The sequence below is a fragment of the Cladophialophora immunda genome (genome assembly GCF_000835495.1).
Source record: "Cladophialophora immunda strain CBS 83496 unplaced genomic scaffold supercont1.5, whole genome shotgun sequence".
Taxonomy (NCBI): domain Eukaryota; kingdom Fungi; phylum Ascomycota; class Eurotiomycetes; order Chaetothyriales; family Herpotrichiellaceae; genus Cladophialophora; species Cladophialophora immunda.
The window spans coordinates 1,108,312-1,128,401 of NW_015622545.1; the positions used below are offsets into that span (position 1 = coordinate 1,108,312).

Sequence of the window (20,090 nt, forward strand, 5' to 3'; positions counted from 1 at the left end):
CTAGTCTAGATAAGAAAAAGATTAAGAATACTATTAAGTCTATAGACGAGAGAGTTAACGCAGTTATTGAGGCTAAGGGCTAGTATACGCGGTTTTAATCTAGAAGATGCGATTTCCTGAAAGTGCTTCGCTTAAGCTATCTATTGATCCTCATTATACTATTCTACCATAGTAAATATATGGAAAAAACCTATTATGTGTACAGGGGGGTAGTATTCAGGAGGCGTGCTAAGAGACTAGTGTCCGGTGACTTTTGCGGACCTACTGTAGCTTTGTCACAACGGAAGCAGCCTTGCGCCCAGAAGGCTTCTTGCAGCAAAAGGACGAAACACGACGGTCGGAGCAATTTCAGGAAGACTCGACGTAACGCATTATAGAGCACTAATGTGAGGGTTTAGAAAGAGTTCCGCAACTAGCTAGCCAGCCTAGTAATAAGGAGGACAAATCTGAGGAGAGAGAAGGAAGGAATGGCTGTCCTTCCTTTCTCCTTATATCCTCTAACGCGCTGTAAGGAGGTAACTAGTGTCCTTACCTCCTTACTCCTTCCTTACGTACTTATTCCAGCTCCTTACCTTCCCTTACGTACGGTGTCTCAGCTATTAGGATTCTATATCCCTTACACCGTATATGTCTTAACTAATCAGGAGGCAGCATTTCGCCTGTACATTATACAGGCGAACACACCTAATCAGAAGGTATAGTTTCCTAGCGTTAGTCTTGACGCTGGTTCGCCAGAACCGAGCCTTCTCCTGGGTTCAACCCATCACAGTTATATTTAGAAGACGACAGCTAGGCTATATACCTTTAGCTAGCTTTAAGTAAACTATGTTGGATTCGCGTAGTGGGGTGTGTTTTTCATCAAAGTATCTAGCTATCTAAGCCTTAGCTAATTTGATCGTGTCCACGGCTTCTTTTCTTATCTGTCTGCGATCTTGTAGGAAACTCTCCGCGCCTTGGTCGGTTGCAGAGGAAGAAGTGGGGTCGATATCGGAACGGGGTAGAACACCGTATAGGAGAGCGAAGGGAGTCTACTTCGTGGTGGCATTCACAGAAGTGTTCAAGGCGTATTGGATGTCGGGAAGCAGCTCATCCCAGTCAGTGGTGGCTTTGTCATTTGCTCAATCTGCAATCATGCAGCGAAGAGCAACTTCCACCGTCTGATTGGTGCGCTCACTCTGACCATCTGCTGCCGGGTGGTAGGCTGCGGAAAAGGCTAGTCGAGTGCCAGAGCGTTTGAAGAGGGCCTTCAAAAACGCTGATGTGATTTTGGAATCTCGGTCGCTGATAATCTGTGCAGGTAGGCCGTAATGAGGGAAACAGTAGTCATAGTAAGCAATGACCCATTCGAAAGCATCCCATGTGGTTTTGCATGGAATGAGAGTGACTCATTTAGTGAACTTGTCAGTCACAGTCAAAATGGCGTCAAAACCGTTGGCGGCAACAGGTAAGGAGACGATGAAATCTGTGGTCTGAACCACAAATGGATTTCCAGGAGTTTCGAACAGTTGCAGTTCATCGAAGGGAGGCTTGTTGCTTGATTTTGACACTGCGCAGACAGGGCACGACCTGATGTAATCTGAGACAGTTTCCTTGAGCCCAGGGATGTAGAAGTTCATGCGTAGGCGATCAATGACACGGGAAAGCCCTTGGTGGGCATGCTCATTATGGGCTTGCTTCAAGAGTGTCGGGACAACTTTAGCGGGAATGCAGAGACGTTCGTGACCAAATTGTCTGCTTTCATACATGAGGAGGCTTGGATCGATTCTGAAACTCTCCCGAGTCGTCACTGGGCCATCTGGTTACACAGCGGTTTCCTTCATCCCTGCGGCGAATGTCGGCGTAGATGGAACCCAGCCTCTTGTCTCGCGGCAGGTGCCTGAGAATGGCTTGCCGGAGCTTAGGATCGATTTGAAACAAATCCATCTTCCAGGTAGGTTCGGAGGAGATGGGACTCGACTCCGGCGCGGGCGCAGGCGCAGGCGCAGGTGCGGTCTTGAAACATCTATTCGGGCTCGTCTCATTTCGATCCGCAAACATGCTCAAAGAGAACTCATGCATGACGCTCAGCGTGATGACAGGAAAATCGACTTTAGGCAGACGCGAAAGCGAGTCTGCATTTCTGTGGCATCTGTGCTCTTTGCCAGGCTTATGAAAGATTTCCATGCGTCCACGAAACTGCGACAGGACGATTCGTCAGGCTTTCAGGCGATTAGAACGACTACCTTTAAGAGGTCCTTCGTCCTTAAATCCTTGAACCAAAGCTTGATGGTCAGAGATAACGGTGAAGTTGCCGTAGTCGACATACTGAGAAAGCTTCTGCAGAGCCCAGATCAAAGCTGCGGTCTCTAGTTCAGTGGGCCACTAGTTCTTTTCGACTGGCGATAGGGCTCGGGACATGAATAAGATGGGCAGTTTGTTGTAAGACAACAAGCGAATGGTTGTGTCCAGATCCTTCGTTTTTTATGGTCTTTTGTCTGCTTTTCTGATGTGGTTTTTCTGTGTTTTTGAGGACAAAGGAAATAAAGGTGTCAAGGAGGAGGATTCGACGAGTAGGCAGGATAAGGGTAATTGGGCAGGTGAAGGATGCCCGGGCACAGTGCCACGGAAGACCTTCGAGGATCGCTCCAATCTTGCAGTAAGGTTTCGGCGGAGAAAGCGTTGCTACCAGTTTGTTGTAAGATATCAAGCGAATGAGTCTCACACTAGCCCACAACTAGGACAAGGAGGTGTTGCCGCAATGGCAGGTTGGTTGTTTGATGTTTTCTGTCTATTTGAGGAGTAAGAACAAGAGAGAGCCTGCGACTCGACTAGAATAAAAGAAAGTGGCAGACAGGCTAGTCCTGATCTGGGTTAGCGCCACACGTGACAACCGGCCCATGGACGTACAAGATTAGACAGCAAGTTTATCCTGAGCCTCCACTTCATGTCGCCCACTCGATTGACATGGCCAGCGCTGACAGCTTGGGAGAACAAATATGCGAGGCGGAGACGGTTCGTTTCTCGCGAATCGCAAGTGAGCTGCAGTGGATGGACAAGTCTGCCTGGCTCGGCAAGTCTGCCTGGACGGACAAACCTGCAGCTAGTCGTCGGTGGATGGACGAGGCTGAGCGCGAGCCAGGATGGCGTCCGCTGGGGTGGCCAGTGTATAAAAGCGCGGCTCCCTCGCACCCCGTCTGTCAACCGTCCGCCTCATGACTCACCATCAGCAAGGCCACGTCTTTCAACACGATCCGCCCGGGAGCATCACATCTGCCGACACCACGATGAGCTCGGCCCCTGAGCATAGAAAAGCTGCCGCCAGCGCAGACCTTGATCCGAAATTCGACGCTATGGACATAACTGACGATGCAGACGGCCCGGAGAAGGACGTAAGCGACGTGAAAACAGATCCTCGCGACACGACCGAGCTGGCCGACAAGGAGAAGACGCTACGGAGGGTTACCACCTTCTTGGCCATCTTCTTGCAACTCCTTTTCCTGGCCGTCAGCCTCCCTCAGCTCTTCTACCCACCAGGGCAGAGCTTGTTATCGGCGTCGGTAGGGATTATGCATCATGGCGGCCGGTGCCTTCGTCTTTATGGCCCTTCTTACCATCATCCCATGCGTGCGCCCTGCGCCCAACTTCCATCTTGCCATGTGGGGAATGGCAGCGCTGTGCGTAGTCAACGCCTTGGTCTGGCACATGTTGGACCAGCACATCCAGGCCCGTGGCAAGTCGAAGCAAGACGGCGGAGCAAGCATCTCCGGCCATATCAGAGCAGGCATCTCAGGAGGGCATCTCGGGCCCCATTAAGATGGAGGCATCTCGCGCTTGGGCATCTCGAGTCAGGCAGATAGCGGCCAGACATGATGCAGCACTGTTACAGCAACCGTTATCTTGCTCGGACCTCGTGAGATGGCGAGTTGTGGAAACGAGGGAGTCTCGGTTCTGGCATGGACGGTAACAATGGCAGCAGCCGCTAACCGCAAGTGGAAGGACCGTCTCTGGATGGTCAGCCTGCAGTGGAGGGACCGTCTGTGGATGGTTTGGTCTACTAGGTGATGGTAGTGCTGACGCGGAACGAGCCCTGCTAGGCTCGCGCGAGCCACTGACCAGAACATGGCCTGCTAGGCCGCTCGGCAGATTTGCCAGCCGAGCTGGTACAAAGGTACACCGCTCCCTGCACCCTCTGACCATCTGCTCACAGCCACCAAACGTCACGTCTTCGACCACGCCTTGGACCACACTGCTGAAACGTTACATCCTGTAAACACAACACGATGAGCTTCACTCCTGTGGCTCTCAAGGCCATGGAGGCCGATTTCAAGGCAGACGCTGCTCTGAGAAGGACCAATACACAAACCACGGATGGTAGCGACGAGCTGGAAGATGTCCCTGCCAAGGCTGCCGAGGCCGGTGTCGACGATGCAGACCATCCGACAGATGCCAGCAAGGCAAGTAACGTGAAAGACGCAGACGCCGTACGCGAGGCGGAAAGAAAAGAATCCCGCAAGAAAGCCGAGAAGAAGCTGAGGCTGTTTTGCTTCTTGGTGGCGGCCGTCCTCCAACTTAGTCTCCTGGCGGGCGGCGCCTACAACCCTACCCTCCCGTGAGAGGAAAGCTTGTTACCGGTGGTGGTAGGGCTGTGCCTCATGGCGACCGCTGTCTTTCTCATCCCGACCGCCATCATGAGCATACCATGCCTACACATCCGGCCACTGTACCCCATTACCACGCTCATGTTCGCAGCGCTATTTGGAATCAACGCCTTGATCTGGCTTGTTGTAGACAGGCTCGTCCTAGGCGGTACCGGCTTGTCGATGCCAGGCAACTCTACCAGCGCAGGCATCTCCGCGCATCCCAAAGGAGCAGGCGGCCCAGGAGGGTATGTCGGCTTGTATTGATCAGGATGTCGCGGTGAATGGAGGATGTCGTGCGTGGCTGCTGCAGGCACGCACTGGGCGGGAGATCTCGGTGGATGGGCATCGTGGTGCGTGTCATCTGCAGGAGCAGCAGTCTGTTGACCTTTTTGCAGCAGGAGCAGATGCCATCTATCGATATTTTATGCAGCAGCAGTAACAGCCAGTTGACATTTTTTACAGCAAGATGCCATTTGTCCATGTCTTTTTACCTGTAGCTGGAGCAACCACTATATCTTGATGCTTACAACAAAACCAGTAAATATTTTTATATACGAATAGGAACTGCAGATGTAATTTTAATATGAGTATTCTTATACGCAGAAGCAGACAGAGTTGCGTCGACATTTTTATTCAGCAACAGCAGATGCAGCTACAAGGGGATCATGCACAGTAAGAACGGCAGATGTAGTCACGACCTCTTTATTGCACATGGCGACCTTTATTGCTGCAGTGACAACCGAACCGTCTCCAGCATCGACCGTAACACCGAATGGCAGCCGGCAATGGGGCCAACTCAACACTCTGGCACCTCGACTCTTATTGACACTCCACGCAGCCACAGCTGCTCCCAGCTCACCATCCGAACGCCTCTGGCACCGACAGACCACGAGCAACCGATCCACAGCCACCGACCTGCTTCTCCCATCTCGACACATCCGTCGACATCTGCTTCCGCAGCAGACTCCATCCACCTCAGACGTCTGCTTAGACCACAAAGGAGACTAGCATAGCACGAGGAGAGGACATAAGACAAGACTGCATATCACAAAACTGGCCGCAGGACAAGGAGATGGCCGGAGATCGAGGAGAACCACATACCGGGCTTGATGTTAGGCTGGACAAGTGAGCTCTGCGGAAGACCAGGTCGGCAATGGGGGCGGATGGAGGTGACTAAACGACAGCGTCTCGCGTGGCGTCGAGATTGGTCAGCGTCTGCTCATGCTGTCGAGATCGGCTGTCCACAAGAGCCCTGGCTGCCAGAAATGATGGTTCTGTGGCCTCGTCCTCATCTGGGCATTGTCGGCTCACGCCGTCGTGGACCGTGTTGCCCGTGCTGATCCGTCGAGTGCTCATACTGTGGGAGTCGCTGAGAACGGCGTCCTTTTGCTGTCAGTAATGCTCACTTGGTGCTCACGCCGTGGACTTGGTACTCATCCGAGTTGCTCATTGACGCCGAGTGCTCGGCTCATGCGGCTCTGCGTCGTAGCATTGTAGAGTTAGCTGATAGATGATTCAAGCTCAGGCTGCTGCCTGACATGCTCTCAAGCTCTTGCTTGTATCGTGGTTCTTTGTGCCGTCAGTCAGCATTGTGCTGCCAGTAAGCATTTGCTTTGGGATGTCCACGCTGGCAACTGGCTCCCTGGTTTCAACTCCATGGCTCATGCCACTGCGACTTACTCTCGGATTCAAGCTCTTACTTATCGTATTTCCCTATGCCGTCAGTCAGCTTTGTGCTTTGAGAATGTCGACGCTGGTGACTTACCCGACATGGTTCAAGCTCCATGGCTCATGCCACTGCGACTTGCTCTTGTTTATATCGTAGTTCCTTGCGCCGTCAGTAGGCATTTGCTTTGGGAATGTCCATGCTGGCAACTTACCGGCATGATTTAAGCTCTCCGTGGCTCGCCATCGTGGTTCCTTATGCCATCAGTGCAATGCACTTTGGGGTGTCCGCTGGCGACTTACCCCGTATCGTTTAGCTCTCCGTGGCTCATGCCATCGTGGTTCCTATGCCATCAGTGCATTGTACTCGAATATCCGCTGGTGATTCTACCTGGTTCAAGCTCCATGGCTCAGGCACTGACTCGCTGGCTCTTGGTGTCGTGTCGTGGCTCCTTATGCTGTCAGTGCATTGTACTTGAGAATGTCGATGCTGCAACTCACTCCCTGGTTCAAGCCCCATGGCTCATGCACTGACCTGCTCTCGAATCCGGGCTCTCCGCGCTATATCGTGGTCCTTATGCCGTCAGTAAGCTTGCACTTTGGCCATGCTGGCCGGTGCCGTCGGCAAGCTCGGTACTCACCTGGACTCGGTACTCACCGTCGAGACTTCTGCTTCCTCGGTCGGTGCTCACGCTTCGTGGACTTACTGCGTGCTCATGCCTCTTGGTGAGTCTTGGCGCTCCACCTTCATCTCCAGCAAGTGCTCCACGCCCTGGACTCGTGCTCACCTGTGCCTCTTTGGACGCTTCACTCGGCCGCCATGGGACGCCCTTCTGGGTCCTGGCTCGTGGTCTGAGGTTGTCTCCTCGAGGACGACTCGGCCCTTATGAGTTCCTCGGTCAACGCCTGGAGCATGGTGCGGATGGACATGATCGGAGCTTGTGCCCTCACTGCGAGCCTCACTTTCGTGGCCATCGCTGGTCAGTGAGGCGAGCCTCCTTCTACCTTCTTTGGCCATTCAGCGGCCGCCATGTCAATGGCGCTGCATGTTCGTCGTGGGGGAGCGTCGCATGTCGTGGGGCGTCCTGAGCCCAACGTGCTTTGGGGTCGCACTCGGTACGGAGCATCGACCCAATGTGCATTTGTGCTCTCATGGATCTCGCGGATGGTCGGGGAACGTCAGGCTCAGCTCATTGGTCGCCTTGTCGAATGGTCATGGGCTCTGGAGCACTCAGACGTGCTCTGCTGGCATTCGCCAAATCGGTGAGCTCTGGACCATGACGATGGTCTGGCTGAGCATTCCGAGTCGAAGCATTCCGGATTCCGAGTGAGCTCTGAGGCCAGAAGCATCACGAATTTCCAGAAGCCCAGAGTCCAGAAGCATTACTGAGTTTCCGGATACTGTGAGCGGTAGAAGCATTACCGAGTTTCCGGGTGAGCCGAGTCCAGGACCATTACCGAATTCTAGAAGCATTCACAGAATCTCCAAGTCTAAGCTTTGAGCTGCCAAACACTCGCGGAATCCAGAACCCTTCACCGAGCTCTGCTCGTCACCCACGCTCGCTGCCTTGCCTGGCTGCCTTGCGCTGGCTCGTCATCCACGTGCCGTGCAAAGCGCCTTGGGCAGCAGCGGTGAACAGGCTGCAAAGTTGTAGAGCCGTTGTGAGTGGCACCTGCCAGGACGCACGCAAGTGCGGGTTGTCTTGGGGTAATTCGGAGGCAGATGTCAAGAATCCGGTGGCGCAGGGGAAGGAAAGGGCAAGAAAGGGGAAGGAATTCGAAGGTGCAAGGATTTGAAGGCCAGGAATTTGTCAGTTCTGCCTGGGCATCATATGCAGTAATCTGCTGGACATGTTCACCGAGATGGGCCTCAGTGTCAGCTGTATGGAGTTTGGCTGATCGTCCAGACTGGTGCTTCGAGAGATGCCAGACACCAAATCGTAAAGCACCCCATCACAGCCACGAGATGCATGTCAAATCTGCCTGGGCACGACATGGCCTGCAGCCTCACTTTGTCGGTGTCGCATCCGTCGATGACGTGGCTTCCCTCTCATGGCGCTGAGCCAGTCCCGGACGTGGCTGTGGCATTACGGCGAAGGCCACGAGACGAACGAGGCGTCACCGAGAATCACGGAAGCCAGAGCGGTGCTGAAGGCGGCATGGAACAAGACCAAAGCGTCACCGAGCCGTGGCATGAGCGACGGCGTCCTGGATAAGGCCAAAGGGGTACCGAGCCACGACACCGAACAAGGCGACGAGTTGCTGTGGCAACATCACCAATTACCAAAGGCATTGCCGAAACCGTCACCGACTCAGCCGTCACCGAAAGGTCACGGGCAAGGACACAATGCCAGAAACGGGGCCACCGAGTGGCGGATCGAAAGATCACGATTCGAGGACCGACCAAGCATGAGGCACAGGCAAGCCTTTGCGGCCGAGACACGAGCAATTGCAAAGCGGTCACCGAAAGGTATCAACAGAGCCACCGAACAAGCGTCACTCTTTGCGGACACTCAGGAACGGAGCAAGGCACACCGGACAAAGCAGTCACGGACAAGGCGTGAGTGCTTTGGGCCACCCCTGAGCAGCAACTGCGCAACAAGACATCACTGACAGGATCAACAGCTCCTGAGAGGACAGCACCGGAGATGCGATTCGGAAGGGAAGAAGCTCCGGAAGAGCACGAGAAGGCAAGAAGTGACAGCACAAGGAGTCAGCACCGAACTGCAGCACTAATCGGCCGGGACCGAAGATAGAAAGCACCAGATGGGCGACAGCACAAGGACAGGAAAAGCACCGAGTTGGGTCAGCAGCGAAAATGCAGATGGAAAGCAAGAATCCAAGGCACTGATGGAGTGACAGCACAAGAATGGAACGCACCGAGAACACAAGGCACCGAAGCGCGACAGCACAAGCTGCAGGCCCCACGGCCCCGAAAATGCCCGGGCATGCGAGACACCACTGCGGCCACCGAAAGCCGAAGTACGCTGCAGCAAGCATAACCACGATGATGCCGAGATGGCAAGTTACATAACAAGCACAACCACGGTGCCACTGGTGCGACCCCAGGGACCAGCCAAGACCAAAGGATCAGACATAGGGCAGGAGCAGCGATGGCGAGGCAGCACGAGCGATATGCTCGCCTGGCAGGGTGAACGGGCAACTTGGCAATTATCAGATGCACACGAAAACGATAAGACAAATAACACCATAATAAGAAGAACACGATAATGAGCACGATAAAAGACTGAAATGTAATCATGTGCCATAGTGCATGCGAGCCAGACAACGACGGATCTGCAGAGGCACACCACGAGAGGCGGCAATGGGCACGAAACGAAGCACTTGCTCAAAAAACTACATCTCGTACCAGGACGAACTCGCTCACGGCAGACGTTGCAACGACAGGCGCAATGTTACGCCGACAGCACAAGACGGCTTACGCTCGCATCCAATGTGGCCCCAGCACGAGGCCGCAGCAACTCCAAATCATTCCACGACCCGCCCCAACGCCGTCTCTACTCTCCCGCATCAGAGCCTCGTGGCGTCTGGGTCCTCGCGCGAGCCTAATAGTAACGCTGTGGCACGCGACTTCCTGATGTCGCTGAACCAGCTGCGCCTTCTTACGGCATTTGCACGCACGCCTCCCGCCAGCGCTTGCAATGTCGCTGCCTTGGACCGTGTCGTGCCCCTTCAAGGGGGGAGAGTAGGTCTCAGTCTTTCTGCTCTGTCGGCTGCGGCCTCCTTCCTGCGTCCGCGTCCTGGTCAGTTGTTCCGTTGCCACGCCTACTCTCATTCTCTGCTTGTCGCCGTCAATTGTCGCATTGCCCTGCTTGTCCGGCTCTGCTGCATCAATCCTCGAGATATCAATCACCTACATTGCCCGTCGTACCTTCGACATGCCACAGCGACGACCACCACCAAACCGAAGAACCACAAATATAACTTGGGCCCCCTACCCGACACCGTCTGTTGCCGCCGCATCCTTCTGGCCGATGGGGAGTCCACAGCGTGCACAAGCCCATGACGGACCCGGACGTATCCCTGGTGGTACGCTTCCGGGTGCAGGACGGACGTCTACACGATCGCGAGTTTCTGGTGCACGATAACGACGTCCTCACGTCTCCACTGCATTCGGTCGCCATGTCTTTGCTGTACCGGCTGCTGCGGCTCGGGAAGCAGATACCGGACGCGGAGGAGAGGGCTCCCGCGGCCACCGATACCGTGTTTGTGGAGGCTTGGATCCGCAACGGCCCTTCTGCCAGGATCATGGTCTGTATCCTTCAAGGTCTCCATATTTCTTTCGGAGTGGGGCGTGGCTTTTCTGGTGATTGGGGCAGGCCATGATTTTGGACTGGACCTGAAGGATGCGATATCCCGGTTCCTGTCTGCCATAAACTTCTTGTATGGACCGGAGGTCACGATGTTAGTCTTTTTTGCAGCATGCATCTTGGTTGCAAAACTCTCGGGCTTCCTTATAGGACTCTTTACCTGATACTCGGGGCTTCAATACTTGGGACTCGAAGACCGGGTGTCACACTGGCACGTCATGTTTTGAGGACGAAGAATTTGGCCAGAAATGAGGCCTTTCATGCGCACTGAAGCTGGTGGCATTCTCAGCAGCAGTATGTTTTGTAGAGTATTGGCTAGAATGAACATTTCCTGTTGACCCCTTGACGCTGGTGGCATCCCCAGTGCATATCTTGTCGAACTCGCGCACGTCGCTTGCCGGAGACGTTGCGAACGACCACGACACAAGGATGGCGTGGCCGTCAAGAAACACCTCCCTTCTCTTCCACAGTGCAGAATATCAGAGCAGTTCCCGCTTTCCGACCTCAAGAGCCTTGTTCGCCAGCGCTTCTCTCGCCGCGGCCAGCCACCGACATGTCGGTGGCCTTTACGCCCAGGCCTTTCGTATTCAGTGCCTACAGACACCAGATAACTGTGCCATGGTTGATATGATGAGTGGAGGCAGATGCGAGACAGGCTTGGGATCTGGCAATGTTTTCACGATGCGACATAGCCTCGCCCTCGGCCGACACGGTGTAGTTGGACATGTTGACGGCTCCGCCTGGACACTGCCACGTGAGCCCGAGATGCCAACGATTGCTGGGAGTGTACATGAGAAGACGTTGGCGGCATTGTGACGCTATGGGCGATCAAGTGCAAGGACGGTAAAATACAGAGGGTGCTTGAGCAGAGCGAGGATGGGCATGGGCTTCTGCCATAGTTGCACCGTCAGACAGCATCTGCAGCGACCTGTGCCATCACAAAGGAGGCGGCTCTTGGCACATGAGGCTGGGTCGGTAGATGAATGGCGGCAAGCAAAACTGGGAAAGGTGAGTCCTCAGCTTCGTCAGGGCCAGCGTGCCCAACAATCCAGTCGCGTGCATGGCACAGCAGAAGACGTGATGGAACGCAGTTGCCAGAGATGTATGCAATGCATTCAATTGGTCAACTATGAAAGAAGCGACCCGAGCAACGAGACAAGACCCAACCAGACAATATCCTCCTGCGAGCAATGCAGTGAAAGAAACGGAATCAAATGCTGGAAAACAAAGGTGAAAACACGCGCCGGACCCAAACCCTCGCCGCGCTATGCATTTGTTGACGCAATCAAGCCTGTGGCAGCCACCTTCCACGTTGCAGTGATGGCCCCAACGTCCTCCCTTGTTCTCCCTCGGCGTCCGCAGAGTCCTTCGATGCCGTTGTACCCCGGCCGCGCCACGGGTGCTTCCCGCTCGACTCAGTGCATCCCGAGACCGTGACACTTGTGCCACCAGACTCGATGTCCTGGGCCGTAAGGCGTCCCGGCGTCCTGGTACCGCACCGGTGCCGATGTTCTGGCTGTATCTCATCGACCGCCCGACCGTGTTCTTTCCTACGGTGAGTCTGGAGGACGTCGTGAGGCCGCGACGGTCATGGAAATGGACGCTTCGTTTTGTTCCCGCGATGTAGATGCGTTCTACTGCCATGTCAACTTGGGCTGGAGTTAAGTTTGGCTGTGCAGACGGGGTTCACATCAGGGCGTGGAATGGCGTCGCATATCATGCCAGCCGTGGCGCATATGTTAGCATATGCGTTGGCATATCCACAAACGTGCTGGCAAGCAGAGGGGAAGTTCCGGAAGTAAAGGGCGAGTGGCGTTATGCACCTGTCGGGGTTCGAGTCCTTACTTGCGTGGCATGCAATCGACATGGTAGCGCTGGTAGACTCACCGGTCACAGCGTATAGTATGATTCGTCGAGCTGGTATAAGGTCCGTACGCAGGAATCGAGCTGATGTGTACAATCCATTATGGAACCGATGGTCTAGCTCGCTTACAGTCGGTGGCCAGACTTGGAAATGGTAAAGTTTGCCGTGTAGAGATCAGCATTGAGACTTTTGTCGTAGCCAATGAATCAAGCACGTGCATGGCCAGCTGCGGGATTCTCGAGGCCGGAGTCCGCGAGAGAATGTGCAAGCCTGCAAAGTCCTGGGATTGTCGTACTGCATGAGCTAGCGTCCAAAGTCCTGAAAAGTCGGCAAAAGTGCGCAAAAGTACTAACAGGATGGTCGCATTGCATACATCAGCATGTAAAAGGCCTGTTAGAGATATTACATACATGAGCTGGCGTTGCAAGTCCTATCAGGATGGTCGGAATGTATACGCCAGTGTGCAAAAGTTCTATTAGGGATCATCGCATTGGCTAGCGTGCAAAGTCTTGCGAGGCATTCTAGCGTACAAGTCTGATCGCGGAGTTGAGCTCAGAGCAGCGCCCACTGCGTCCAAAATGTGCAAAAGGAATGGTGCGGCACGGGCCAGTCACGCCAGGGCAATTCGACCAGCAGTGACCCCGGAATCAACAGCTGCAAATGTGGGAGTTGCACCCTGTTATCCTGCGGCAGCTGCGATTGGATTTGAGCGGTAAGTCACAGATATGAGCAAGGTACTACTCAGAATTGCACGCCGATCGTTCAGGTCCAGGCAGCAACATAGTGGAGATTGAGATCTTTACCCCGCGTCGCTGAGATCGAGATCTGTACAGCTGGACCCACATTATTAAGATCGAGATCGGCAACCCTGGGACAGCAGTTCCAGGCAGCACCATTCGCCTGAGTCCGTCCTGTCTGCTAAAATGGGGGCTGCTGTGCAGAAATCTGCCTTGGCCGAGGTGCAGGAAATCAGAAATTGTAGAAATGCTGCGGTGCAGAAGTTGAAGTCTGCCTTGCTGCTCTGTTTTAGGAAATTAAAAGTGTACAACGCTGTGCAGCTCAGTCTGCCCTGCATCTAGTGCGGAAGATCAGAAACTGTACAAATGCTGTGGTGCAGAGACGGTAGAGGGACCTGCATCGGGGGCTGAAGCCCTACATGCAGATACTACTCGGCTTCGCCAATCATGTCTTGCTCAACACCACGAGGTTGCTGTATCGGTTTAGCTCGGTCTCCTGATGCCTTGTCCGCGTGGCCGGCAATCTCAGGTCCAGGCAGTCAGCCTTGGGGGGACTGGCCCCTGCGTGGTGCAGGTACAGGCATTAGTAGCCGGTCAGGCTCTGCTAAACATGAGCAATTCGGCCAGGCAGCAAACTTGTTGAGTCTGCACACACCAACTCCTGCAAATTGGGGCTGGACCTGCGAGCTAGACCGGTCAGCCTCGGACTAAGGCAGATTTCGGTTGGTCCTTTGCACATGCAGCCCACGCCCGCAACCGAGGAACCATGCCCATGGCGAGGTCGTCAGCTGGTCCGTGGCGCCATCAAACCCGGCGCAACGGTTCAGAGGCATCAGCCAACCGTAATCGTGGTGGCTAGTGGCATCCGGAATCGTAAACCATACCAGTTCGAGAAGGATGCATATGTGGGAGGCCATACCAGGACGCTCTGGCGTCAGTGGCGTCCATGGCAAAATTGCCTCAAGATGAACCCCTTTTTCTTCGCCCCATTGACTGCCGAGCACCTGCCTCTCAGACATATCCTTCCGGAGGTGGAGCCAATTGAAAAGGCCTCATCGGTGTGCGTCTCGGTGTCCGTCTCGGCGACCGCATCAGATGTTGCCATTCCAGTCCTTGCATGGAAGCCTGCGTGATCTGGCCTCGATGGCAGGGCAGATGTGCAGGCAGTGCGGGCGCATGTATCACGGCCAGCGTGACAGGCTACCCCGCACGAGGCTGGTTACCCCACACGAGGCTGAGTGCACATTTATCTTTCGTGCCGTTGTCGCAACACCTAGTTAGACTCCTCCGTCTCAGAATTCATATCTCAATTGCACCCTTAACGGCGATCTCTCCTGTTGTAGGTTGCCCCGTGATAGCAGGCATCTGTGGGCTGGCGGTGGCAGCCCAGAGCTGTCATAAATGCAACTGGCACGCCTCTCAGACCTGCTCTGGTCGTGCCCTGGACTTTAGCATCAAGCGCTCTGGTGTGGACACCGGACGCCTTTTCCTTCTTTTTGGCATCCCTTTGCTCATCTCTCTGCATTCCCTCTTTCCTTGAACTTCCCGCAGGCGGTGCGTGCCTGGAAGTGACCTCGGGTGCTCCCGTACGTCCAGCTCTCTCTGTCCACGCGGATCGCTGCTGACTGCTCAGACGAACGGCTGCTGAACCCGCATCTTGCTCGACAGCAGCACGCCCGCTGGACCCACGTCTTCCTCGACGGCAGCGCGTATGCTGATGCGTGGCAAGCGAGAGTCTGCAGCATCCGGACCCTACGACAGCCGGACTCGATCGATCCGCGCTCTCTCCAACAGACGGTTTCCTCCTGCACAAACACTTTGACGGACTGGGGCGGGAGAGGACGCGCAACAAGGACTCGGCCGCCAGCTAGACTTTGCAGAAGCGATTGGTTCATCTCAGGATGACGGTCTGATGGCACTCGATGCTTGAGTGCCGGACGAGTATATGCCGGACAGGCAGAGTTAGGAGAAGAGACACAACACAGCGAGGAGGCGACTGCTCCGGGCTTGCAGCAATGCTCGCCCCGTCTCAGGACGACCGTCTCTGATGGAACAGCTTGATGCTTGAGCCTGCAAGAGCATGTGCTGGGACGAGCGTCAGCAATCGAGACACGACGTCAAGACGGCAACCACGCGCTGGATTGCAACACTCGCTCCACCCAAGATGGCCTCTGAACACGATGGGACTCGCGACGACTCGCGCATCTACTTCAAACACAGGAACGCCCTCCCGGCTGGGACGAGCGGTCAGGAACGCACATGACGAGACTCTGCTCTGGACCTCGCACGATGCTTGCACCTGCTGGATCGCCCACGTCTTTGGGGTGTTTGACGCAACGCCTGGAGATGACGGAGCACATGAGGACTGCAACCAGCCGGATTGACGCACGCTTCTCGCGGAATGGGCGTCCTGCTGGACAGGACGCCGTGTTTGAGGCCGGGAGAGGGACGAGACATCAGCCGTCTGGCATGGCACGATGACTGTGCGGCGTTAGCCATCTGGGCGTGACGGAAACTGCAACTCTCGGCCTCGCATGCCACCAGCCTCGGATGCAGAGATCGGCCCCGAACAACAACTGATGCCATGCGGCGCCGGGAAATGGGATCGGTCGACGTGGTCGGTTAGTTGGCGGGTTGGGTATCCAGCGAGTCGGGTATCCAGCTGACTACTAATCCTCGAACAGGTATATCTCCTACCCACCATGACCTTTGACCTCCTTCCTCCCACCTCCACGACAACCTTCAACCTCCTTCCTCCTTCCTTCGACCGCGATCCTTTGACTCACCCACTCAGGCATCCTTACTCCTCCATACTTATTCTGCGACGTCTCTCGGGGCGGCTTCATATGGCCGGGATCAGGGCAAGGAGAGCCGAGCCAGCTGTCCGTTTCAGCAGGCGGCATCAAGAGATGGGACAGTATGGCAGGTGCAATGAGGAGATGGACGAGACCATGCGATCTGGGATGAGACAAGTCAGCAGGCGGCATCGAGGAGGAACGAGGCACGACACAGGAATCTGAGGAGACAACCATGGGGCCGGCTTGGAGAGGACACAATGAAGCTGAGCTCGAGAAGAAGGACAGCACGCACGCATCGAGAGGAAGACACGACAGGCTGGACAGCGGACCACGACGATCGGATCGCTTCGACAATCCAAGCTGGAGACGACGAAAGACAGACCTGGGGATGAATCGCAACGTGGAGACGACGTGGCTACGTGCCTGTGCCTGCCGAGCGCCCTGGGATGCAGGGCGCGTGGCGTCAACCGGCGGATGCGAGGTTCGGTTGCGGCTCTACCAGTAGATCGACAGCCAGTGCGTTACTTGACGACATCCTATGGCTAGCACTTGGAGGTGGCCAGCAACGGTTACGGGAGCAGACAGAGAACAGCAAGAATATACGAGGCAGACAAGCAAGATCCAGGTAGCACAGAGCAGCATCCAGAGAAGCAGAATAAGGTGCAAAGCAGGATAGCAAGAGACAGGGTAGCACAATGGTAAGATACAAGGCAGCACGACAGCAACGTACGAGGCAGCACAGAGCAGCACACATGCGCAGCCGCAGCAAGATGAACGCACAAGAGGTGCTGCATCAATCTGGCGTCGGCTCTGGCACGAGTCTGACACACTACGAGTCCTGATGCATCTCCTCAGTCCGATGCATCCGTCCTGGCCCTTAGCCTACGGTGCTGATGTGGCGCTCGTGTATTGCTCCTGGTGGGTTCCTGCGCTTCAATTTTACCTTTAGTATTTGCACCGGCGACTTTTGGCGCAGGGCCAGAATTTGTTGCGTCGCCGAAAAGCCAGAGCGTGGGCGATTGAGTGCCTCGACGACGACACTCTTCTTGCCTTGGACAACCTGCACGATATTTGGATATGTAAGTTGGCCTCGTTCAGTTGCCGCGCTGTTGATCCAAGTGGTGCCAGTGGCATGTTGCAGACTCGAAGACAACGAACTCGGAGACACGGACGACGAAACAACGAGCGCGGTCGATGCTGGCATGTCGCTTCAGCCTCGGGACTGTCAAGCTGTTCAGCATGCGTCAGGACTGTTGAGACTCTCCTGCTGCCGAAGCGCTCAGGCAGGCTTCCTGTTGCGGTGTGGGCTGAGGACTGGGCTCCTGCGCTCGAAGCATATCCGCGTGGACGTCTGTAGACGATACCGCGGCTGTAGGATGCGGTTGGAAGAGCAGGCTGAGCTAAGTCTATGGATGGTCATAGTCGGTCCATATCATCGATCTGCGTCTCCAAGATGGTGCTGGTGCGCCAGCTGGTGGCGCACTTCACGGCCTAGGATCTGCTGGAATGGCCGTCATCGATGGCGGATGCCAATCATGGTGCCCAGTGCTAGGCCGGTTCTGCCTCACATGGCGCCCCAGGTGCTCACAGAGACATGCGAGGCGCGAAGGTTCCGACGTGGATACGAATCGCCGGAAGAGCATTGATGGAGCCGGCATGGTTTTGCTACAAGTGCAGCCAGGCGACGCAGTGGTCGAAGCGGACCAGCTGTTACGAAGCGGGATAGCGCAGTCAGCATGAATCAAGAGTAAGCTCATCGCGATGGTTCAGTGCATCAAGTCGGCAATGTGAGCGCATCAAGATCGCGGAGCAAGTCATGGGAACGGGAGCGCATCAAACTGCGACGAGCCAAATGCATCAAGCCTGGTCATGGTTCACCGTTCACGTCTCGAGCCGTGCAACGAAGCACATCAAATCCTACCTGGATCAAGTACATAAAGCCCGCAACGTTCAAGCGCATCAAAAGTCATAGTAATAGTCAACATGTCCACGAAGCGCAGCGGATCAGGACGTCAAGTCTGGCAACGGAAGTGCAAAGGCCATGGCGTTAACACTCGTGGCAACGAATTGTATCAGAAGGAGTCAACGAAAGTGCAAAGCTATGGCATCATAGGGCAACGCTTCAAGTGCGAGAGCCCGCAGCGGATCAAGTCCATCAGGCCATGACAAAGGAAAGTGCACAAGAGTCTGGCATGGCCATGGCATCAAGCCAGCAACGATCAACGAGGACCTGGCATGGATGAAGTGCAGTGGTCATGGCATCAACCTGCAACGGTCAAGTGCATCCAAGGCAACGGATTAAGTCCATCGAGACAAAGCAAGCGTATCAAAAGCCGGCAATGGTCATGGCATCAAAGCCTGCACCGGAATAAAGAGCCTGGCATGGATGGAGTGCGGTCATGGCATCCTCATGGCAAAGGTCAAGTGCACCAAAGGCCATGGCAGTTGGCCATGTATATCATGCCTGCAATGTCCAAGTACATCCAACGTCATGCAACGGGTCAAGACGTCTACGAAGCGCAATGGAACAGGGGCATCGAAGCCAGCAGCGGATCAAGGAGGTCATGGCATCGGAATGGATTAGTACACCAAGGCCGCAGCGCGCCAAGTACATCAAATGACCTTGATTGAGTGCAATGCATCGAGTGCAAGGGTCATGGCAAACTCATGGCAGCCAAGTACATCAGCGCACGTCATGCATCAACACGCAACCATCAAGTACCAAGAAAGGCATCGCATCAAGGATCAAGTGCAAAGCACAAAGTCATGGCATCAATACCAATCAAATACATTGAAAAGTACAAAGGCGCAAGTTTATGGCAACCAAGTCCATCAGCAGAAGTGCAAGGCATCCACACGGCAATCAAGTACACCAAGCCGGGAACGTAAAGGCATCGCATTCGCCATGTGCAGAGGCACGAACAGCCGACTGAAGCTCGAGGAAGCACGCCTGCACCCGTAGGGTCTCGCCAGCGCCCGCCAGGCGCTGCGGGTTGCTGACCATGTCCTTCATGCTGTTCTCGAACTCGCCGAACTTGTAACCTTTCAACTTTTTTCGATGCAGACCCACTCTGGCATCCAGCACAACCCAGTCTACAGCGCACTCACTCACCCACGTCTTGCACCAACTTGATTACCACTTGAACATTGCACTTGGACTTTTCACCAAGCTTCCAATTGTCCCATTATTCCATGGTTGGAAGTTGTTCGGAAAATCAATTCGAATCAGCGACTCATTTCGATCTTCGGTTCTTAAGGCAGTGTTGCTGTGAAACCCCTGTTCTTATTGCTAATGGACCTGCTGGTGCACCCAGAAAAGTTGCCGTTGTCTACAAGCAACTCGTGCCACACGACTGGCATAGATCAAAGACCTTTATTGATTTCATCAACGACCTAGTTAGAGCCTCGAAAGCCAGTCCTGTCTTTGACATGATCAATCTGGCGTGCTTCGCCGTGGGCCTGGTGCCTAATCCGATCACCATGGCCGTTAGCATTACGGTCCAAGTCGCTGGCGGCACGGACGAAGAGCTCTAGTCCCGCTACCGCCGCAACACCTCCCTCGATCAAATCAACGAGTCGCCCTTTAAACCGTGCGGTCTATACTGCATGATCACGACCTTCAAGCCCGAAAACCCGCATGATCTAATCCTCGGCATGGACCTGACGAATTTGGGCCTCCTTCGGCGATCGATTGAGCTACATTCGAGCCCTCTGTGCAAGTAATAAATTTGCGCATTGCCTGTTAACAAGTCGTTGAAGCTCGAGGTGTCGGTCCATATCCGCGAGCATTCGGGTCTATTCTTGTTACTGGACCTCTCTTGTTACCTTGGATAGCTTGTCCAGTTGATTTGCTCCCTATTTCCATATATATCGTAATGGGCTGGCGCGGTGGTCAAGTTGTACAGTCACGTGACTGTGCAAGGTGCTTTACCAATGGCGGAGCAGGCAGTAGTTTTGATAGTCCTCAAGCAATAGCAACAGATTAATTCAGCATTGCTTCAAACAACGAATAGAGTGCTAGTTGTGCTCGAGACCTTCTGTTCTTTCTTTTGTTACTGTTCCTACGACGCGCTGTA

At 54.7% G+C, this 20,090-nt stretch overlaps 5 protein-coding genes across 5 annotated transcripts; 4 read left to right on the forward strand and 1 right to left on the reverse strand.

Moving 5' to 3' along the window:
* Positions 1–3,191: 3,191 nt before the first annotated feature.
* PV07_08691 (uncharacterized protein) lies at positions 3,192–3,792 on the forward strand (the record flags this gene model as incomplete). The annotated part of the gene is made up of 2 exons (XM_016395885.1): positions 3,192–3,482; positions 3,541–3,792. 2 exons carry the CDS (start codon positions 3,192–3,194, stop codon positions 3,790–3,792), a joined length of 543 nt encoding a protein of 180 aa, XP_016245741.1.
* Positions 3,793–4,259: 467 nt separating this feature from the next.
* PV07_08692 (uncharacterized protein) lies at positions 4,260–4,592 on the forward strand (the record flags this gene model as incomplete). The annotated part of the gene is made up of 1 exon (XM_016395886.1): positions 4,260–4,592. One exon carries the CDS (start codon positions 4,260–4,262, stop codon positions 4,590–4,592), a length of 333 nt encoding a protein of 110 aa, XP_016245742.1.
* A 3,744-nt stretch (positions 4,593–8,336) lies between these two features.
* Positions 8,337–9,040, forward strand: PV07_08693 (uncharacterized protein; the record flags this gene model as incomplete). Its single annotated transcript, XM_016395887.1, has 2 exons — positions 8,337–8,844; positions 8,910–9,040. The coding sequence occupies 2 exons, from the start codon at positions 8,337–8,339 to the stop codon at positions 9,038–9,040; spliced, it is 639 nt and encodes a 212-aa protein (XP_016245743.1).
* A 1,321-nt stretch (positions 9,041–10,361) lies between these two features.
* On the reverse strand, positions 10,362–10,733 carry PV07_08694 (uncharacterized protein; the record flags this gene model as incomplete). The annotated part of the gene is made up of 1 exon (XM_016395888.1): positions 10,362–10,733. The coding sequence occupies one exon, from the start codon at positions 10,731–10,733 to the stop codon at positions 10,362–10,364; it is 372 nt and encodes a 123-aa protein (XP_016245744.1).
* An 8,473-nt stretch (positions 10,734–19,206) lies between these two features.
* Positions 19,207–19,548, forward strand: PV07_08695 (uncharacterized protein; the record flags this gene model as incomplete). Its single annotated transcript, XM_016395889.1, has 1 exon — positions 19,207–19,548. The coding sequence occupies one exon, from the start codon at positions 19,207–19,209 to the stop codon at positions 19,546–19,548; it is 342 nt and encodes a 113-aa protein (XP_016245745.1).
* Between the last annotated feature and the right edge of the window lie 542 nt (positions 19,549–20,090).